Below are 23,122 nucleotides of genomic sequence, written 5' to 3'. Positions count from 1 at the left end.
TTCTTTCTATAAACACCAGGTGCTTGTGAAGTCTTGGTCATCTTGTGGTGGTGGAGGCGGAGGGGAGCTGCCCTCGTACTCGTGATCTCCTAAAGGGATTAGGCAACCCACCTCCTCCACTTGTACTGCTCCTCCACTACCAGTAGCACCAGCTCTAGAGGTACTAGCTCCTCCACTACCACCTACTCTCTGTCTCTCGACTCTCTCCTGATCCTCATGATAACTGGCTTTGCTCATCATCTGTGCTCGTCTCCAATCCCTAGCCTCTTGCTCAGTCTCTATATCATCAGGAATATAGACATCATCACTGTTATCATCATCATCATCACGATGGCTTGATTGGCCTCCCGCTGTACACCTCACTGCTTCCTCAATATCTACTTTTGCCTTCTCCCTCTGAGCCTTCCTCTTACTCCCTCCCTTCATGTAATCAATGACAGCCCTACATACCTCCACAGGGACCATATGACATGCGACCACTTCAGGAGAATTCCCAGCTAGATGTTGTTTGAGTCTAGTGGCACCACCTCCCAAAAACTGCATGTGACAATAGTTGCATTGGGATTTTCTTTTATCCCCATCAATTGGAGTGCCATGCAACCATGCAATGTCACCCCTAGTGCGCTTGGGTGTGCTCCCCTCCTCCTGGGTCTGGGCCGGCTGCCTCTACCCCTCTTGCCTCTGGCTCTATCGTTTACCACGGTTCGTCATAATCAGACTAGTTTATTGTTGCATGAATAAAAGACAATTCATTAATCGCTGAAGCACATCAATTCTTTTAGTTTAAAATTTTAAATGTTTAAGAATTAAGATTTAAGAGCACTAACACAAGTATATAAGTATATAACTATTTAGTATTTTTCCCCTAACCCTCATATTTTTCTCATATTTAAAAACAATTTTTAAAAATATTTTTCAAATAAATATTGGCCTAGCACAACAAAATCGAAAAGATATGTAAATGGGCAGCAAATAAGAAGTATGTACAATTTATTTTTATATTTTTCAGTAATTTTAAAACAAAAACCTCATATTATTTCTTATTTTTTGCTATTTTTTTGAATTTTTAAAATATTTTTTATAATTTTCAAAAATTAAAATAATTAATTATTGGCAGAAAAATATTTTTGACACCATGAGGCCATAGATCGGCCAATGGTGTCTAACATATATTTAATTCATCACCATACAATATACATAACCCCTATTATTTTTTTATTTTTGTTGTAAATAAATCCAATTTTTGAAGTAGAAAAATAAATAAATAATATATATACCAAAAAAAATTTTCGACACCGTGAAGTCATAGATCGGCTTCCGGTGTCTAACATATATTTATTTCATCACAAACAAACATGTTGATCAATCATTTCCCTAAAAAAATCAATTTTGAGAATATGGTTTTACCTGAAATAGTGGAAAGGCTTCACAGATGTGCTAAGAAGTTTGTTCTCCAAGTGATTCCGGCGTAGATGTGGCAAGGATTCAAGTGGGAAGTGGAAGATTGAAGAAGAAATAAGCAAAAACCTTCAAAAACCAAGCAAAAGAGGAAAAATGCTTTGTTTCTCAGTCTCGGTCGAAATTTCGACCGAGACTATCGAAACATGGTATTTTATATAAAGCATTTTCTCGAGATTTTCGAAATCTCGCGAGATTTTGAAAATATCTCGAGATTTTGAAAATATCTCGAAATCTTGAGAATTTCGATCGAAATTTAGTATTTTTTTTATTCGAGGGGTCATTTCGTTTCGAGAGGGTCGAAATTCTTGAAATTCTCGAGATTTCGCGAGATTTTGAACTATGCTTTTGACGGACTGTTTGAAGGAGTAGAGTTAGTTTTCAAGATGATCAGCAGAGACAGAGAGTAGGGGTAGTGGAGGAGCTGGCACATCTAGAGGTTCTAGATCTTTCAATCCTTTTAAAAGATCACAAAGTGTGAAGGCAGCCCCAACACCTCTAGCAGAACCAGTACCACCATCAGCATCAGATCCTAAACTACATAGGAAGAAAGGAAGCAGTCAACCAAGAATAAAAGGAGCATAGAAGGGGATGAAGAGATTAATTAAAGAGTCAATAGCTAAGTGGATGCTATACCATACCATCCTAGCAAACACTGCACAAGGCCCCCATTATGATACCATAATTGATACAATTGCAGAGGCTGGCCCAGGGTTCAAGGGCCCCACCCCATATGAGGTAATGAATGTTTATTTGCCTCAACAAAAGTCTGAGATTGATGAGTACATTGGGGAGATGAGGAGTATGTGGGAGACATATGGAGTGACTGTAATGGCAGATGGATGGACTAGGCCTATAAGAAAGTCCATCATCAATTTTATGGTTTATTGTGATGGGAGGACAGTTTTCCTCAAATCTGTGGATACATCCAAAGAGATAAAGGATGCAAAATACATTTACAGATTGTTAAAGGAAGTGGTTGAAAAAGATGTGGGAATTGACAACGTTGTCCAGATTGTAACGGACAACGGAAGCAACTTTAAGCTGGCCGGTGAGAAGATGATGAACAACAGTAAGTACCGGCTCTTCTGGACTCCTTGTACAGCCCATTGCATTGATCTAATGCTAAAGGATATGGGAAAGTTAAAGTTGGTGAAGACTGTGGTTGAAAGTGTAAGACAAGTCACCAACTTTGTATACAACCACTCATTTGCACTCAATCTATTGAGGAAAAAATGTGGGGGTGACTTGGTGAGGCCGGGCATCACAAGATTTGCCACCAACTACATTGCCCTAAAAAGCATTGAGACAAAGAAGGCCAAGCTGAGAAGTATGTTTGCTTCTGAGGAGTGGTTTGGATGGAAGGGTTCCAATACTGCAAGTAGGAGGGAAGCACAAGCAACCATGTCATCTGAGGACTTTTGGACAAAGCTAAGCAAAGTGGTGAAAGTTTTGGAGCCAGTAGTTAAAGTTCTACATATAGCTGACTCCGCTCTCAAGGGCCCTACCATGCCAGTTTTATATGCTGCAATGGACTTAATGAAAGATAGTGTCTACAGTGTGGCTCCTCGCAGTAGCAAGCACTTCTTGGATATCATCAATGCTCGCTGGGAGAATCAACTTATGCATCCACTACATAAGGCTAGTGAGTAAATTTGTTTATATAACTAATTCATAGTATTACTATTTACTAATTACCTATGCATTTGACAATATCTCATTTCTATATGTCAAATTTCAGCATACTACTTGAACCCTAAGTATCAATATAATAATAGGCTTGGGTTGGAAACTTAACTTATTAATGCTGTGAAACAAGTAGTGAAGAAGTTGGAGCCAGATGGTCAACTACAAGCTATTTGCAACAATGAGGTGAGTCTTAGAATTCATTTGGAATATAATTAGTAAGTAGCAATTAGTAATTACTAATTAGTAATAAGTAATTACTAATTTTCCACATGGGTGTAGATGAAGATGTTTAGGGATGCATTAGGAAGTTTTGGAACCGATGTTGCAATACAAGGCAGAGCACGCGGTGATGCTGGTACTCAATTCAATACCTAATTCTTTTAAGTTTTAAATTACATATGTATTGAAAGTTGAAAGTTGAAACAACATTTGACACATGTCTTTTTTTGTTGTAAACTTGTAATGCAGCTGAATGGTGGGTGTTGTATGGGGAATTAGCTGAGATTTTAAGGAGAATAGCAATCAAGGTCCTTACCCAAACATGTTCCGCATCTGGCTGTGAGAGGAACTGGAGTACCTTTGCGCTCATCCACTCCAAGAGGCGCAACAGATTGGGGTTTGAACGTCTATCTAATATGGTGTATGTGCACTACAACTTGAGGCTGAAACTGCAACACATATGCATGGGACATGAGGGACAAAGGGGCACTATTGACCTCGCCAACATCTTTTAAGTTGATTCAGAAGATGAGAACCCTATTATGGATTGGGTGAGGGATAGAGGTGAGCCGGTGTTGGATCAGGAGGCCCAACCCGTGATAGATTCCAAGATTGGTGCTAATGTGGATGATTATATGGCTGACGAGGGTCAGATACATGCATGGGAAGCATCACTCATACCATTCCAGCCCACTAGTGGTAATGTTGCTGATGATGATGACTGATCTAGGTCCTTAGGTAATGATGATGGTGGTAATGGTGATGGTGGTGGTGGTGGTGGTGGTGAAGAATTTGATGGAATGCGAGAGCGTTATGTGGTAGGTGAGGATACGGTGCCTGTAGAGCCAGTCCGATTCACTGGAGAGACACAATTTGATCATGCCACATAGGATACGGACCACGGTGCACGTGACCCCGCACCCCCACCCTCACAAGCCCCCATACAACCATACAATAGGAAGCGTAGGGGTCGACAAACACAGTTACAAGCTGATTATATGAACATTGATGACTTATCTAGCTCTGTTGACGGTTTAAGTATGGGTGATAGGGAAGGACGATTGACTGGGCATTTGCGTGCCCCATCTTTTGACGCACATACCACTCCATTATCATCAGATTATAGTGCATCACAACTTCACGGTGGATACGGATATGAGCAATTTAGTGGGGTAGGGGACTATGACTCCCAGTCCCAGTCCCAGGGACATACTGGATCATCTTTTGTAGATGACATCTTTGCATACCCTAGCTACCAACCTCACCAGCCATACATGCAGCCAGTGCCAACGCCGCTTCCGCCAACATCATATCATACTGGATCATCTTCTTCACAGGCTGGACCGATCGGTAACCCTAACCCATATCCTAGCATAGGTTACTTACAGTATGTTAATGACTCCATTTACATGACAGTTGTGGATGACTACACTCGTTTCTTCTCCGAAACTATACCGTGGTCCACATATGCCCTTCAAACAGAGAGCAATGGACGTCGACTCCAGCGGGTCATGAGTGGGGTTGATCCAGGAAGGCACAACAACTATTATTAGCACTTGTGACTTGTGAGTCTTGTGAGTCTTGTCTCTTGTAAGTTGTAAGTTGTGATTTCACTGATTTGTGAACTTGTGAGTTGTGACTTTGTGTATTGACTATTGAGCTATTGAGTATTGACTATTGAGTCATTGACTATTATGGAGTTTATGAGAATATGATTTATGAATTATATCTTATGAGTTTTAATTAGTTTGTTTAAATTTCTTTTATGTTTTTAACTGCCTAATCAATGTGTATCTAACTATTTATACATTAGGGTCGGCGACCGTATACTGTCAATCAAGGGTGCAAGCCCAAAACACCACTTTGAGTTCATTTTTTTGCAATATGAAGGTTTAAATGTGTTTATTTAGCTTAAATAAGGGTGTCCATGAAGTATCAGACCTAGATATAGCCAAAAACCCACCGAGATGGACTCCCGTAATATGGCAGAAAAAATGCAATATTTCGGCGAAATTTCGCCATATTTCGGATATCTCGGTAGGCCCGAGATACCGATATATCGCGAAATTCTATACCTTGCTTCTTACTAGCTCTACATCTTTCCAAGTAGAATCCTTGGTAGATACATAGGGAATATTTGGTTTCTTCGTTTGGGTTTCAGTTCTACAAAAGTTTTTGTTTTTTCAATTAGAGTTTAATCTATATATAAAATTGATATAATCGATTCTTGCAATGAATGGAATGGTTTATGGTTTTGGAACAGAGGAAGGGTCTCCTGTCAGATGGATTTGAAGGGAAAGTCCACTTGGGTTGATGGTCAACCTGGGTAACAGTTCATGGTGAACTGATAATATTCTTCTATATTTTTCCCTGTTTCTTCTATTTTCTTATTAGGTAAAGTGTATTTATGGGATTTACTCTGTTCTTAGCGGTAGTTGCAGCCCCAACATGCATTCTTCCCTATTTGTTTAATAGCCCTCCATTTCAAGTTTCTTTCCAAATTTCACTTGTGTTGCTTGTCTTGGTAATAAGCTCCTGTTTTCCCTCTGGAATCTCCTAGTTTGGATGAGCCCTGTGCAACCCTGTGCAACCTAATTAGGGTTTTGAAACCATAGGTTGTATCACCTAGATCGTTATCTTATGAGAGATGTTCTCTCTAGTGATCATGTTCGTTATACAGAGGTGATGCACATCATGTATGGCCTCGTAAACATACAAAAGACGCAATAAAAGCCTAAGTTCCAAGGCTTATGTGCTTACTAGGCAAACTTTATGCTGTGGTTCCCTCTTGAGAGCTTATGCGGCGGCCCACAAAGTTAGAGGCAAGCAAGGGAGATATAATGATCAGAAAAGAAAGGGAAAAAAAGTTACGTATCACTTAAGCGAGCAAGAAAAACCCAGGGATGGGGGGATTGCACCTGGGTATCTACTACTCTCAGATAAGAAAGAATCTGAGGTATTGCTTTTATTGCTGCCTTGCTGGAGTAAATACCAAGTACAGACCTTCATAAATAAAGCTGCTGATCTTTTAAGTCATAATAATTGGAAGTTGACAATGATGTTGACAAGTTACATAAGGAAAATAGTTCCTCTCGTCCTCTACCATGGTCATACTTAAAAGGGTGGTCAAGGAGTTGAGTTTCAGATTAGGGAAACACTGGAGAAGGAAGGAAGATGTTAGAGAAGAAGGAGACCAGAGAAGGTAGAAGAGAGAGTTACGGTTGAAAGTTGTGTATTAGAGAGACTTCTCCAACACACCTATATTGCTCAAATAGAATTACTCAAAATATTACAATCACCTCCCTAGGGAGGTAAAAGGTAAAAAGACATAAAAAGTTAAAAATACATAATAAGGGAACTAGTTAGAAGTCTAGTTCCTGAACCACCCCTGATACATATTTACTATCAACTCTAACACTCCCCCTCAAGTTGGAGAATATATATCATGCATTCCCAGCTTGCTTAGAAGAACATTAAACTGAGGAGAGCCAAGAGCTTTGATGAGGATATCTGCCAACTGATCACCAGTCTTCACAAAGGGAGTACAATTGTACAAATGCAGCCAGAGTCTATCTTCTCCTTGATGAAGTGTCTATCAACCTCTATGTGCTTGGTTCGGTCATGTTGAACAGGATTGTGGGCAATACTGATGGCTGCCTTGTTATCATAGTAGAGTCTCATAGGACCTTCAGTCTCAAATCCCAGTTCCTGAACAAGTCTTCTCAACCATATAAGTTCACATACTCCATGGGCCATAGCTCTAAATTCTGCCCTTGCGCTGGATCTAGCTACAACATGCCGGTTTTTGCTTCTCCATGTAACCAAATTACCCCCTACAAAGGTGCAATAACCGGAAGTGGATCTCCTGTCTGTGATGGAGCCAGCCCAATCAACATCAGTGAAACCTTCCACTTTCAAGTGGTTGTGTCTGGCATACAACAATCCTTTCCCTGGAGAAGACTTCAAATATCTAAGAATACGGTACACGGCATCCAAGTGGCCACTCTTGGGAGCGTGCATGAATTGGCTCACTACTCCCACTGCATAGGAGATATCTGGGCGTGTCATGGCAAGATAGATAAGCTTCCCCACTAGCCTTTGGTGCTTTCCCGCATCAACTAGAGAAGGACCACAATCTTCTCCTAGTTTATGATTTTGCTCAATAGGAGAATTGGCTGGTTTGCAGCCCAACATTCCTGTCTCGGTCAACAAGTCAAGAACAAACTTCCGTTGACATATATTAATTCCTTTCTTGGTCCTTGATACTTCAATGCCTAAGAAATACTTCAAGGGACCCAAGTCTTTAATTTCAAACTGTCGTGGCAAGTAACTCTTTAGGTTATCTATCTCAACTATATCATCTCCAGTGACCACAATATCATCAACATAAACAATAAGGGCTGTAATGGTACCATGGCCCCTCTTAGTAAAGAGAGTATGATTAGCTTGGCTCTGGGAATATCCATTCTTTAGAATGGCTTGCCGAAAGCGCTCAAAGCATGCCTTTGGTGACTGTTTGAGACCATATAATGCCTTCTTGAGGAGACACACCTTCCCTTCAGCTGATGGCATTCTGAAGCCTGGAGGAGTTTGCATGTACACTTCCTCTTCCAAATCCCCATGGAGAAAGGCATTCTTCACATCCAACTGGTATAATGGCCATTCTTTATTGGTAGCCAATGACAAAAGAACTCTAATTGAGTTGTGTTTGGCAACCGGAGCAAATGTCTCCTGATAGTCAATTCCATAGACTTGACTGTATCCCTTAGCCACCAACCTTGCTTTGTATCTCTCAACACTCCCATCAGATTTGTACTTGATTGTGTAGACCCATCTGCATCCAACAGGGACACGTCCCTTAGGAAGATCCACCAGTTGCCAAGTACCATTCTTCTCAAGTGCCATCATTTCCTCAAACATAGCTTGTCTCCACTTTGGGTCAGACATAGCATCAATAACATTTTTGGGAGTAGAAGTAGCAGAGAGGGCAGTAACAAAGGCAAGACTTGTAGGAGAAAGAGCATCACAGGAAACAAACTGGGCTATAGGATTAGTACAAGCTCTTTTCCCTTTGCGAACAGCAATAGGGAGGTCTAAATCACATAAAGAAGGAGAAGGGAGATCACCTGAGTGAGAAGAGTGGATCTGGATCCAAAGAGGACTCTTGGTAGGTCTTCGTTCTTTCATTATGCAAGCCTTCACCTTTTCTCGTATGTAATGTGGTAATCTTTCTCCTTACTAGGACCACTGGCGATTCACAACCACCGAATCAGTATGCACATCATCCAGATTCACAGACTTCCCAATGTCAAGCATAAAGGGAGAGATAGGTAGTGGGTAATGGAGAGAATCAGGAGCCTGTTCATTCTCACAATTCTCCCCCTGAAGAGAATGCTGAGATGGGGCAAAAAAAGGAATAGATTCAAGGAAGGTGACATCTTTGGAGGTGAAGCACCCGCGAGAAGAAGGATGGTAGCACTGGTAACCTTCAGAAGTAGAAGAGTAGCCAAGAAAAAGACACTTGAGGGCTTTGGGATCAAGTTTTGTGCGATGTGATTTGTTAACATGCACATAACAAACACAACCAGAGATTTTAGGAGGAAGAGAGAAAGCAGAAACCTGTGGAGATAAGATGTCTAAGGGAGATTTGAAACCAAGAAGTTTGGTTGGCATGCGATTGATGAGGAAAGAAGCAGTGAGAAGAGCAGCCGACCAAACAGTCGTGGGAACATGCATACCAAACAAGAGACTACGAGTGACCTCCAATAAATGGCGATTTTTCCTCTCAGCAACCCTATTTTGTTGGGGTGTGTCAACACACGCTAACTGATGGAGAATGCCATTCTTAGTAAAGAAAGCTTGGAGACCACTAAACATATATTCTCCCCCTTTATCAGACCGGACAACTTTGATACGGGTATCAAACTGAGTAAGGATCATTTGATAAAAATTCTGAAATGCCTCACAAACATCACTCTTATTTTTCAAAAGAACAGTCCAAGTGGCATGAGAAAAATCATCGACAAAAGAGACAAAGTAACGAAAGCCAAATAAAGAAGTAGTGGGAGAAGGTCCCCAAACATCAGTATGTATAATATGGAAAGGAGCAGCAGTTCTATTACCATTATATGGATAAGAGGAGCGACAATGTTTGGCCAACATACATGGTTCACATTCAAAAACATGGGAAGATGCAACAGAAGAAAATAAGTGAGGTAAATGTTTCCTCATTACAACAAAAGATGGATGGCCTAGATGCCGATGCCATAACATAACAGACTCCACTGAACTACTGTCATCACGTCCACACACATAGGACTGAGCGGTGGGTACACCAGGATAAAAAAGGTAAAGGCCTTTCTCCTCACGTCTGCTACCAATAATCCTTTTCGTCACCAAATCTTGAAAGAGACAGTGAGAAGGAAAAAAGGTGACACAATAGTTGAGGGATTTAGTCAAGTGACTTACAGATAAAAGGTTAACAGCAAGGTTAGGAACATGAAGAACTGAGGTAAGGGAAATAGAGGAGGTAACAGGGATACTACCTTTACCAGATATCGAGGAAAGGGATCCATCAGCTATCCTAACTTTATCCTTACCAGAGCAAATGGTATAGGAATCATAATTAGAGGACATACCAGTCATGTGGTCAGTGGCACCAGAGTCAATGACCCAAGACTGGGCTGCAGTAGAGGCTGTAGCGGAGACCTGCAAGGCTGAGGAAGAAGATGAGCTGGCCACGGTAGATGCAGGAGATGTGCTCAACTGGGATATAATCCGGCGGACTGTGTCAACCAAGATAGGATCATCCTGTGGAGCATCTGGCTCAGTCGTCACGGAGTGAGCTCGAGCTTCCCCTCTACGACCACCACGACTACGTGTGCTAGGGGTGCGACCATGAAATGACCAACACCTATCCTTAGTGTGCCCAGTTCTCCCACAGTGATCACATTTAAACATGTCTCTCCCAACTCCACTGGCACCAATTGTCTCTACTACACTGGCTGCCTCACGATTGGGCCCTTGGCCTCTACTACCCCCACGGGTGTCTCGAAAAAAACTGGAATTGAGAGCTGACTTGTAATGAGATGATGCTGATGTGGAGTCCATAGTGACATGCCGAGTCTCCTCACTCTGTAGGTGACTACAGACCTCACTAAGAGATGGAAGAGGAGATCGGCCTAAGAGTTGGAGCCGGATGGGTTCATAGTCGGGGTTCAGACCACCAAGTAAAGTGAATACCCGCTCCCTTTCAAAGGTCTGATACACCTTCGCTTCATTCGTCGGGTTAGTCAAATGGAGGTCCCAGTAGTGGTCATATTCTTCCAAAAGACTAAGGAACGCATTATAGTACTCAGAAATAGTTCTGTCCCCTTGCCTCATGGAATGAATCTTTTGATGCAGCTGATACACTTTGGCAGAGTCACCCACTCTGTCAGAGGCCTGAGAGACACTATCCCAGATGGCCTTGGCAGTCTCCTTTCTTATAAATCTTCTCCCAATCTCAGGCTTCATGGAGAAGATCAACCATGTCATGACTGTAGAGTTCTCAGTCTCCCATTTCTCATAAGTAGGTGCATTCGGCTCTGGAGGCTTGATAGCACCTGTGATGTACCCAAGCTTCCCTTTGCTCCTAAGGGAAAGCTTCACAGAATGTGACCAGTCCAAGTAATTTGTCTCATCAAGTTTCACAAAGGAAAGTTGAAACTGTGTGCTTTCATAGGCAAATTGAGGAGAAGGGACAGGCTGTGATTCAGCTATACCCGGTCCCGAAATCTCAGAATCACCCATTGTTCAAGTGGGGAGTACACACTCTACCCAAATAAAAAAAAACTTCCAAACAGGTCTGATAAAACAGAACCAGCAAGTAAAGGCAACCTGTAGAGGCTCAAGTAAAGGAAAAACAGGAAAAAGGGGCTTCACCCTAGCATTCACCAAGAAATAACATATCTGAAACAATCTCAAGGCCCTCACACAGGCTGATGTTAAACATTTCTCAGCAAAGGCAGCAATACATAGCAGTCCAGAAACAAGAGGAGCAGAGAAATTGCAGTCCCGATATTACCTGGGCAGAAACAGGGATTCCACGAAAAAGAGTACTGCTCAAGCAGTAGTAGAAGATTGAAACCAAGGCCAGATGGGATGAAAAGAGCACCTTTGGGCGATTCTATGGAGCCATTCCAAGGCTGAAACCAAGGCCAAGAGAGAGAGAACCAGGGGCTCGAACTTGAAGCTGGCGGTAATAGTTGCAGGTGATGGAATGGCTTCAAAACTTCATAATAGCTTCAACCAAGCTCAAAGAACACCTCCAAACAGCTGAGTAGGTTATTTCCAACCTATTTCATACTTCTATACCACAGATTCTTTACATTGGTAGCTTCTCTTTGAAACCCTTTGAATCCTAGGATTCCAAAGAGAAGAAAAGAATAGAGAAGAGCAACCAAATACGACTCTCAAACCAACCTGGTTTGATACCAAGTTGAGTTTCAGATTAGGGAAACAATGGAGAAGGAAGGAAGATGTTAGAGAAGAAGGAGACAAGAGAGGGAAGAAGAGAGAGTTACGGTTGAAAGTTGTGTGTATTAGAGAGACTTCTCCAACACACCTATATTGCTCAAATAGAATTACTAAAAGTATTACAATCACCTCCCTAGGGAGGTAAAAGGTAAAGAGACATAAAAAGGGAACTAGTTAGAAGTCTAGTTCCTGAACTACCCCTGATACATATTTACTATCAACTCTAACACAAGGGTGGAATCAGAAGTCCATATAGCAGAGGCAGTTGATCTTTTTTCCCCCTCTACAGACCATGTTCTTTAGGACTAAGCTTTGTCAGTGTTGAAGCAAATGCCAATGAGTTTTACAGAGATCAATAAAAGGGGCAGATTGAGAGATAAAATGGATATGTTAGACTGGGAAGTTGACAATATGTGTTGAGGGAAGTTCTCTGGCTATTAGACTGGGGTGGGAAAGATATTATTCCCTATAAATTCCACCCAGAGAGGAAATACAGACCACAAAAGCCAGCAATGCACTTTTCTACCAAAAACAAAAAAAGTTAGCAATGCACCAGACTGCATTTATTTCTAGTAAGATGCTTGGACTTTGGGGTAGATAAGCTCTGGATACTGTTGCCATGTTTGAGATCAGTTGACTTCCTGTTGCAAAGAAGTCATCGTTACTTTCTCCGAGTTTTTTCTGCTATGCAGGTGAACATGAATTTTAGTCTTCTATTTTGTTGGGCTCATTTCCAGTGCAGAACAGATGCACACCATACCTTCTTTTGGGGCTTTCAGGGACCTCGTCCCTTGGCCATGTTTTACTTCCTTTTTGGAATATTCCTCTTCACTAATGTACTCTTGTTAAATATGTAAGTGGGGTAGTGACACAAAGTGTCCAAATCAAACTCACAACAGGCACCATAACCAAAGAAACAGTAAGTTGTCACTTACAAAGATCAATGTATACATATATACACCAGTTGCAACAGGAAGACCCAAAGCTGTTGTGCCCTCAGGAAGCGACCGAAGATGGTTCACACTGATTCCAATGAGCAACAGAGCGAGAGCCTCCCACTGTCATAACAAAATGATTTAGATAACACATGCAGGTTGAGAATCTTAGCATGCATGTAGTCGTACATACTCTGAAATGAATTCAAATCAATAACTTGAATATTACTTAGTTTTTCCACTAACCTGAATGACTGAAAAACGACGTCTCATGATTATCCTTAATAGAACAGCAATAACCAAGACCTGCATACATTGGCAGTTCCCATAAAAATATTATAATATTGTCAGGATAAAACAAAAAGGGCCTAATATGAGAAGAGGATAATTCATTCTACTACACGTTCAAACGTTAAGGTAGAAACAGGATAAATTAGTGAAAGAAAAAGAAATGGATATTATGAAGAGTCTAGCTGACAAACAACCAAGGAAGTTCTTGAGGACTGAAAAAGAGAAGTTTCTTAACCAATGTATCTGCCAGGAGCCAATAAGAAAATAAACAAAATGGAAGCGCTCTGGATTCTGGAAGCCCAATAATTATTAGAAAAAAAAACAAATTCATAAGATAGTTCAGAGTAGATGGTGTCTAAAAAAATTACTTTTTTTCTTCTGGTTTTGATCTCCAACAACAACAAACTCAGCCTTATCCCAACTTAATGGGGTCAGCTACATGGATCCAAACAAAACAAGGTACGGAAAACTGAGGTCTAAACAGAAAAAGGGGAATGAAGAGATGAAAAAAGAGGGGTGGGAAATAAAATGAGAAATGAAAAAAGGAAAATGACAAATGGTGGAAAATAAAAGAAAAATGAAAGACAAAAGTAAGAAGTAAGCAGATACAGTTCACTAAATAAACTCTGGAAAGAAATTATCCAAATCCTAGAGCATTCATGCTGAACATCCCATTCCACTGGATTCCTAGGTTGGCCATTCCCATGAGGATGAGTTAACCAAGCTATGAGGTCTTTCTTTTTACATTAGGGGAGTTATTTTATCTATGTTACGAGTCTTCATATTGGAATGGCAACTGATTACTTCAATCCTTTAGGTTCATTCTCCTTGTACTTTCTTCTTCCTTCTAATAGCATTCCCCATGGTGTTTGACAGCCAAAAAAAAAAAGGGAAAAAGAACTTTTCTGTCACCATATGCTGATGGAACAAGGTAAAGGAAATGCTGCTTACTAAAAGAAGATAGATTTCTCAAGTATCCCGTGACCCCAAAAACTAAATAATAAATGACTACAAATGAAGACAAGAGGTTCTTTGTGCTACCGCTACCTGATTAGGAAGCGGATCCTACGCTGCCCACAGCATTGTGCCATGTGGACAAGTACTGTAGCTATTCTAACCATTGGATAGAGAGGACATGGTCTAAATTAGCCACATGTCAAATTTCAGAACCTAATTCAATCAAATACCCTCCCATGTATTGGCATGCATCCCCGTTATGTCCATGCATGCCTATTGGTACTCTGACCACTACTGTGCACTCCCACAGTCATAAGTTTTCAAAGCTCTTTTTTTTTTTTCACTTTGCAGTTAGCAAACTACATTTAGGCTAAAATTTAATGTGAGCAGGGGATCTTGAGGTCTACCTATCCACATAATCGGTTGGCGCAGGAAGCCCTTCCTAGGTAGGCCACGAAGGAAAGCAGAGCTAAAACTAAAAAAGGGTTCATGTAGCAAAGTAATTCAACTAGAAGTTTAAAAAATGTCTGCTGGATTTACTTAAGTTGCTCTCTCGCAATAATAATGACAATTTTAACCTAATAGAATCTGAAAAACATGATACTCTCCACCAACGTCATCCAATAATGCACATGGAATTGACCATGAACAACTGAAAATACACTATGAAAATTTTGGCTAATCTTAATCCAAAATATCTTTGTTTTAGGCTAATAATTGATACTACCATTGCTAGACAGATACTAGTCCATCAGGTTTGCAATAAACACCCACAAGAGAAACCAGAATTTCATCAGTTTAAAGAAGAAAAACTATTATCTAGCAGTGTCATCGTTAAGCGTGAATAGAATATCACATAAGAAGAAAAAAATACCTTCAAGTTACTCAGCATCTTCACGGTTGCAGGATTAAAGTATAGCTGCAAATAAAGTAATAGCACAATTCAGAAGTTGAACCAACTGGAAAGACACTAGCTTCTTGTTTACTCAGTAAAAATGATTATCATAGTTAATACCTACTCAAGAAAAATAAAAACAGAACCCAAAAGACATTACCTTCTTGTTTACTCAGTAAAAATGATTATCATAGTTAATACCTACTCAAAGGAAAAAAAACAGAACCAAAAAACCAAATATGTAAAGTACGACCTATACCTGCATGATGAACTTCAAATAGTTATTGATAGCATACAGAAATGCAGGAACAGCAAGAAGCACGTTACTGCGAGCTGCCTGTAAGAACATTAAGAGAAAATTTCAGGCTTGAAAGGCATGAATTGTAAATTTCCTGTCCTCGTGAACCTTTACCAACTGTGCAATCAATGTCTCAACTCACAAACTAGAAATCTTGAAAACATAACAACAAATACAACCTTTAAAAAAAACAATGTCGCAGCAATTTTATACAAATTATAAGCCACTTAAAAATTATTGGCCCTCCCAGACCCTGCAGTAGTGGAAGCCTCGTGCACTGGGATGCTCTTTTTTTATAAGCCACTTATATTCAGTATTAGAAAAATGGCACATTGGTGTGCTTACCGAGATGCATTCTTGTATGGGTGTATTAGACTATTAGTGTATGCTCAGGATAAAGGTCAAAACATCATTTGAATATGTACCTTCATTTCATTAATACATATATTAGAAACCCTCTCTAGAAAACATCCTGAGGAAGAGCTAACCTCAAGGCCTTATGCTTTGAACCACACAGTCCAGAACTTCAGACTAGCCTCCCGAGTTGGCCCCTTTTTCCTTTTGTTTTGGGTGGGGGTGGGGGTGGGGGTGGGGGTGGGGGGGGGGGGGAGGAGAGAGGGGTAACACGATACTCTAACAACATGGGAAGACTCTCTAGGTCTGGCACCTCCAAATTTGGATCTCTTGAGTCTTGACTAGCATTCTCTTATGAGTCTGAATGTCCAAATTTGACATCTATCACAGGGCCCACAACCTCTGGTATGACATTTTTAGTCTAGAAACATGTACAAGTTTGTTTAAGAGTCTTTCCATCCTTATTTTGAGTCATAGGATTGAAAGAGGATTCAATTGTATTCCCTTTAAGTCAGGGCCCAATTACTATTTACTTTCATAATTTGCGACAGCAATCAAAGGAGTTTCAGGGTACCAGCCAAATTCTTTCATAAATGTGGGCTAAACTTTGCAAGAGAGAACCTGTTATCACATAGGATTGAAGCTCGGTGCTTGATTACCAGGATGCGATGGCCTTACATGTGCTTCTGGTTAGAGTCCTTAATTGGTAGAGAAAGTTCAGAAAGTAAGGGGAATGAGGCAATGAGCCAGGGCTCAGGGGAAATGGCAACAAAATAGGTCGACATGGAACTTTCTCCACAATGAGGCTCATTAATAGTCTCCCTTCCCCCCTCGGACCAGGCCTGAAGATTAACCAACCACATGCCTGAACCCATTGCGGCCACCCGAGGACCCTCCCCTGTTTCCTCCACCACCCCCTGCTGGCCCCTCCCTTGGCTTGGCCTGGTCCTCTCTTCAGGCAGTCCAGTCTCCTTTAGGGAAAGGCCTCCTCTTACATTTTGTCCCGACCCCCAACCGTCATCGAATCCTCCAAGAATGCCCGTTGCTCCTCCTAAACGAAGCTTGAAAGTGGGAAAATTGTCTAGTGGGGCCTTTTATTGGTAGTCAGCCACCCTTCCCCGTTGTCAAAACTTCTCTATCCAAACAATGGAAGTTGCAGGGTTCGGTTTGGAAACCAATCATTCTTAGGCAATTGGATCGGTACCTCCAACTCAACAAACTTGAACTCAGCTCAATCCCTCTCTGGTTTCTCTTCCTGGCCGCCCGCTCCACTTTTGGTGGGAGGATGGACACAACCGTTTTCTGCGGCCATGATACTGCAACCATCTCCCTACAGCTGGTCCTTTCCTTGCTCCACACAGATGGACACAACCGTTTTCTGCCATGGGGAACTGTGGACGAATCTTCAGGCTCTGTCTTCTCTGCCTGACGGATCTCCTCCCCTTCTTTTGACTCTTCTGTCTCCCTTGATCCCGATGTCACTGTGACATAATTTCCTTCTCTTCCCCCCTTTTTACCTTTAACCTCTCCCATCTTAACTGTGGGTCCCACCTTGGGGGAAGCTTCCACACACATTGTTGGCCCACCTTTCCTATCCCTTTGTTGGGACTTGGGACCCATCTCTCAGGCCAGCTCTTCCTTTTCTTCTTATCACAACCATCTGCCTAAGCTTTTGTCTCAGCACACCTCCTTTAATGATCCATTGCTCCTAGCACCTTGCCCACCCAGTAGGACCTAACTCTCAACCCTTGCCTCCCTCTCGGGTGGACCCAAACCCGTTGCTCCATCAGTCACCCCTCCCACCTGCCTCCACTATTACAAATGTCGGCCTTCTGCCTTCTCCTCCCCATCCCGCTCCATCAACCGCCCCTCCTTATGGTCCTCGTACCAAGAACTCCTCCCACAACCTCCCCTCATCTTTCGACTTCCTCCCCCACTCTTCGAGAATATCGTTGTTACCGCACTGTTACCCCTCCCCCTCCTTGCAGGGGATCGAAAATTTTCCCCTGTTTTTTCAAGTTTTTGAAGAGCAAGGATCCCAGTGATGGCTCCGAACAGGAATTGCTGAACGCTCTGACTGACTTGGAGGAGGATCTCAAAGCCCATGTACGTGTTCACGTTGTTTCTTGCATATCTTCTACCATTGTGTTTTCAAGTATCTATATCAGATTCTGTGGGATTTTCATGTACTTTAATTTAACCATTGTAGGGGCCGTATATTCATGGGGATAAAATTACTGCTGTTGATGTAAGCTTGGCACCTAAACTGTACCATATGGAGGTTGCTCTTGGTCATTTCAAAGGGTGGAGTGTCCCGGAACATTTCACTCATGTTAGAAACTACATGAAGGTACGCAGAAATTTTCTCTTATTACAGGGCAGAAAATAATTGATTATTTGCTTCTTACTTTATCATGGCTTTTGCGAAGTTGAAGCTAATATAACCATTTACGATGCAAGATCTGATGGCAAATCATAAGAAACTTATTTCTTGCTACTTTCTTGTATAGTTTGTTATTTGCAAATGTTAAATTCTGGTTAGACATTTGGGCAAATGGGAAAGTTCATGCACAGTAAACAATTTCGGTATGGTTTGTTAGACAGTTAGGAGCCCCAATTGCCACTCAGTCCTGTTAAAAATTAATTATAGATTTCTGGACATAAAAAATAGGAATAAAAATATCAAAATATCTTACCAAATTCTGGAGATTGGATTCTGGACAGAGTTTTTTTTTTCCTTTGTGTGTTCAGAAAAGAGCTTGCAAGTTTCCAAGAAAGTCAATGTGAACCCTCCTTTTGGCTTTGGAAAGACATTGTTGGACTAAAGTTTAAGTTATTCAATTTAATGTAATTGCTGCAACTTTTTGATTAGCTTAAAGGAGTCTTTGTTGCACTCTCTCTCTCCTCTTCAATGAACCATTATGTTCTATATAATACAAGAGCCCTCAACTCCTCTTCCAAGCAAGCTGAAGTCTGATCCTGTATAAAAGGCCCTCCATGCTGGGTTTGTTGTCTCGTTTAAACAAGAATAAAAGAGCCCAATGCCCAACGCAAATGCTTCCGCTATTGCCCCCTCTTGGTTCTTCATTTCTAACTACTGTCACCATCCTAACAGTTGTCTTTGGTGCCTTTGGAACCCCACCATTATCCACCTCCATCTCTTGGTTTCCTCTTCTCAATCCTTCATTTTAAAATACCGACCCTCTTGGCAAACACCCTTTTCTCTTAACAGCCGTCTATGCGGTCAATTGCCCTCTAAAACGAGTATCACTTTGGACAGTTCTTTGTAGTATTTCTCCTCAAGTGTGTTCTTTCCCTTGGGCATTGGGAGGTGACTCTAATGTCATCCGTTTCAGTCATAAGAAATTGGGAGGTGACCACCTTTTGGACTCCTCAGTTGAGGCTTATTATGATTGCCTTGAAGATTTGGGATGAATCATCTGAGATGGACGGATATGAAGTACTCTTGGCACAACAGGAGAACTGCCCCTGCCAGGATTGCTCGTAAGCTGGATAGAATTTTGGTCAATGAAGCTTGATTAACCACTTTCCCTTCCTCCCATGCCACTTTTGACCCCCTGGTATGTGGACTCCTCCACCTTTGGTAATATTTCTTCCCTTGTTTCCGATTGCAAGTCCAAGCTGTCAATTATCCAAGTAGTCAGGCTTCAATCAGATGTCCATTATGGCCCGCTGGCAGAAGAAGAGAAATCTGTCTCTTTGGAACTCCAGTCTTTGATTGACCACGAGGAAAGTTTTTTGAGACTAAAATCCCGCATTAAATGGTTGGAGCTTAGGGATTCCAACTCCGCTTATTTTCACAATCTTTGAAGGCTAGGCACAACATCAACTCCATTGTTTCTCTTGTATCCTCCACTGCCTCCACCTTCTCAAAAATGGAAAATATTAAATCTGAAGTTGTTGACTAATTTTTGCAGCCCTTTGGGCCTTCCCTCTCCCCATTCTGGATGGGCTTCTCCAACAAAGCCATCCCCCCTCCCACCTTGCCTCCCTTCAAGCCATTCCCTCTGAGTCAGACATCCTTGCAGCTATCCTCTTCCACAAGGCCAATAGAGGTCCTGGTGCAGATGGTTTCAGTACGGGGTTTTAGTCTGCCTGTTGGGACATCATTAAAATGGATCTTATCAAGGCCCTCCAAAGCTTCTCTCTCTACCCTAATCAGATCAAAAAAGGATCAACCACACCTTTCTCTGCCTCATTCCTAAGAAAGAGGGTGCCTCCTCCATTTCTGATTTCCGCTCCACTCTGCAATTTGCTCTACAAATTTATTGCCAAAATCCTTGCCAATAAATCAAGTTGGTGGTGGATTCTCTTATTAGTGATAACCAATCAGCTTTCATTCCTAGCCATTGTATCTCTGACAACATTTTTCTCTGTCACGAGATTGTGAGAGGTTTGATAGAAAGACCATCCCCCAATTGCCCTGATGAAAATTGACATCCTCAAAGCCTTTGACTACTTGCAATTGGTGTAGATGCTGAATTTTGTCATCCCCCGATAATAACGACAACATGACACAAACAGACATCGGTATCTCTCTCAAGGACTTTTGCGCCTGCACCCAAGTCATATCACCTTCACATCCCTAAAAATAATTCAAAAGACCCATTTTACCAAATGTTAAAGGAGGTACGACTCACCTTCCCCAACCAACGAGGAGAACCAAAAACCCCCCAAGAAAATAGCCAAAAAGGGCCCAAAGATCTAAAAAATTGCAAACCCCCCCCCCCAAAAAAAGGTACCGTCTGGCTGTGATACGGTTTGGCGAGGCCTCCAAAACGTCTCTGCGACGCCATCGTTTCCCAAGCCCCTCTACTTCTATTTCGAGGAGCCCTATTGCCTCGGGTTTTGCACCTTCCTCTCCCCTTTGCTCCTCTTTGAGTGTTTTAGTTCCCCCTAATGGCCCTGTCCTTCATTCCCACTTTCATTTTCATTTTCCATTACTTACTTTTCTTATCCCATTTCTTCATTTTTTTTTTTAATCTTCATTCATCTTCATTCCTCTTACTTTGTTTTTGAAAGGATCCATATAGACGACCCCATTTATTTGGGATAAGGCTGAGTTGTTGTTGTTCTTGTTGTTGTACCCTGTCTTTCGTTTGAGCCCTTAGCACCATTTATACCCCACTTTCTTTCCCTTTCCTCTACCTACCCTGTCAGTTTACCCTCATTAGTCTTGTGTGACGATGTTACTCTGTCCGAGGTGCAAGTACCAGGCTCCTAAAATCCTCTGTAACGCCGTCACTCTGTCCGAGTTCTTAGTGGTGAAAGTCCCGTTGGCAGCCGTTACTCTGCCCGAGGTTCAAGTGATGAAAATCTCATTTGTAGCCGTCACACTGTTCGAAGTCCGAGATAGTTGTTACTCTGTTCAACAAGAGAGAGGCAAGTCAATCGTCCGTCTCCACCTGAGCCGTGGGAGACCTCATGTTTCGCATCTTTTGCATTTTCTTTACTTTAATTAATTTCATTCATAGGTATACATTTTTACCCTTTTCTTTACTTTTGGCACAATGTAGACCATTAAAGTACTTTGTATTTAGTGTAAATAGTAATTTTTATTTGTTAAAATATCATGTTTGATTTCTTTTCATATATTTGATGTGTTATATAGCCTTACATGTTGGAATAGAATACATCATCATAAGAGAATATTCAAAATCAAGCATCTGGTAGAAAGGCTAGTTTAACCGGGTGAGATGGAGTACAAATACCTTCCCACACTCGTAACTTGACCACTTACCCTCTGATCAGACCATATGGAATCAGGTAGCCCTTTCCACTCAGTCCGGATTGGGCTACCACCATTGGGTCCTAGGCATAGTTGTCAAGGCGCTGCCTAGGCCTCCAGGCGGACCTCTAGGGGCCTAAGCGACTATCACCTTAGTACAAGGCGCCTTGCACTGGTTTAATTGGTATCGGACTAGGTTCTAGCACTTATTTATGCCAAATATCATTTAAGTAAATGTTTCATTTACTTAAAATATTATTCATAAATAAGAAAATACCCCCTATTTGAATCCAATAAAAATAGTTAAAAGAACAAATTTTCAAAAGGATAAAAAGTCAACCCTGCAATTCAAGAACAAAAACTGGAGTTTTGGCAGTAGGTGAAATTTTCAACTTACTAATGCTAAGGTTTTTTTCAAATATAAAAAATCCATAAATCATAATATGGTAAACATTGCGGTAAAATATTCATTCGTTTTGATATCTAAAAAAATATTTTTCATTCAAAGCGATTTTGACAGCATTCACGCACACCAAATAATGTTTGACCAGAACATGACTTCTTCAATATAAACCATATTTAAGCAATCTTGGATTTGTTGGAAAGCTGGTTTTGTGTTCTACCAATACAAAAAGTCTCATGTAAAAATAAAATCATTTGATTAGTCAAACTTCTTCGAGAACAAGAACATTTCTCTAAATCAAGAGCAGTTTAATTACTTATTGACAAGATCATATTTTCTAAGAACAATATAAACCAAATGTATGTTTTGCTTGTTTCAAACTTCCAATAGCTTGCTTCTTCAGCTTTGTTGTCTTCTAGTTCTATGTTGATTTTTTATGACTTTATGTGGCTTAATATTGATTTTTGATTACTTGATGTGACTTAATTTTTATTTTTGATGACTTGATGTTGCTTAATATTAGAGGGCGGGCCTTGGTGCAACGGTAAGGTTGCTCCATAGTGACCAAGTGGTCATGGGTTCGAGTCTGGAAAGAGCCTCTATGCGATAGCAAGGGTAAGGCTGCGTACATTATGACCCTCCCCAGACCCCGCAGTGGCGGGAGCCTCGTGCACTGGGTACGCCCTGATGTTGCTTAAATGCTTAATATTGATTTTTTATGACTTGATGTGGCTTAATGTTGACTTTTTATGATAAAAGGTACACATTGTAGCATAATAAATAATGTTAGAAAAGAGAGGAAATAAAAAATAACACCTGGGCGCCTTGGTCGCCTAGGCAGGCGCCTTGGTCGCCTAAGCGCTTAGGCACCCCTCCACCGCCTTAGGTCGGCTTGCCACCTAGACAACTATGGTCCTAGGCCCGAATCTTAGGTGGCGACCCCTTTGAGGAGACACCAATGTGATGTGGAACGAGATGATGACTTGTATTAAGAGGGTTGCCAAAGAAGTACTAGGGGAAGCAAAGGGTAGGCGCCAGGCCTCTAGGGAGACTTGGTGGTGGGATGAGGAGGTCCAAAAAGCCATCAAGACCAAGAAAGAGAGGTTTAAGACATGGCAATGGACGAATGAAACAGAAGCTAAACAAAAATATAATGAGGCCAGAAAAGAGGCTAAGAAGATGGTGGGGAAGGCTAAGGCAAGGAAATACGAGGAGCTTTATACTAAGCTAAACACAAAGGAAGGGGAAAAGGCTATTTATAAATAGCTAAAATGAGAGAAAGGAAGAGTAGAGATTTTGACCAGGTGAGACGTATAAAAGGGGAGGATGGAAGAGTATTGGTAAGGGATGAGGACAT

The 23,122-nt window shown here is 41.4% G+C and overlaps 1 protein-coding gene and 1 long non-coding RNA gene across 2 annotated transcripts in view; one reads left to right on the top strand and one right to left on the bottom strand.

Moving 5' to 3' along the window:
* The window catches only part of LOC122671979 (CMP-sialic acid transporter 2-like), a 75,506-nt gene that overhangs the window by 35,353 nt on the left and 17,031 nt on the right, over positions 1-23,122 (bottom strand). Inside the window, exons 4-7 of the mRNA XM_043869480.1 lie at positions 15,221-15,298; positions 14,941-14,985; positions 13,065-13,124; positions 12,819-12,941 (exon numbers count right to left, since the gene is read on the bottom strand). Of these exons, the coding sequence (XP_043725415.1) occupies positions 12,819-12,941; positions 13,065-13,124; positions 14,941-14,985; positions 15,221-15,298 (306 nt within the window). The remainder of the gene's footprint in view (positions 1-12,818; positions 12,942-13,064; positions 13,125-14,940; positions 14,986-15,220; positions 15,299-23,122) is intronic.
* Positions 17,594-17,947, top strand: LOC122671980. The gene is made up of 2 exons (XR_006334424.1): positions 17,594-17,719; positions 17,823-17,947. It is a non-coding gene; the product is annotated as an uncharacterized LOC122671980 (long non-coding RNA).

Source organism: Telopea speciosissima, chromosome 8 (genome assembly GCF_018873765.1).
Source record: "Telopea speciosissima isolate NSW1024214 ecotype Mountain lineage chromosome 8, Tspe_v1, whole genome shotgun sequence".
NCBI classification, from domain to species: Eukaryota; Viridiplantae; Streptophyta; class Magnoliopsida; order Proteales; family Proteaceae; genus Telopea; species Telopea speciosissima.
Note: the sequence above shows the minus strand (reverse complement) of the source record. Positions and strands in the feature narration are given on the sequence as shown.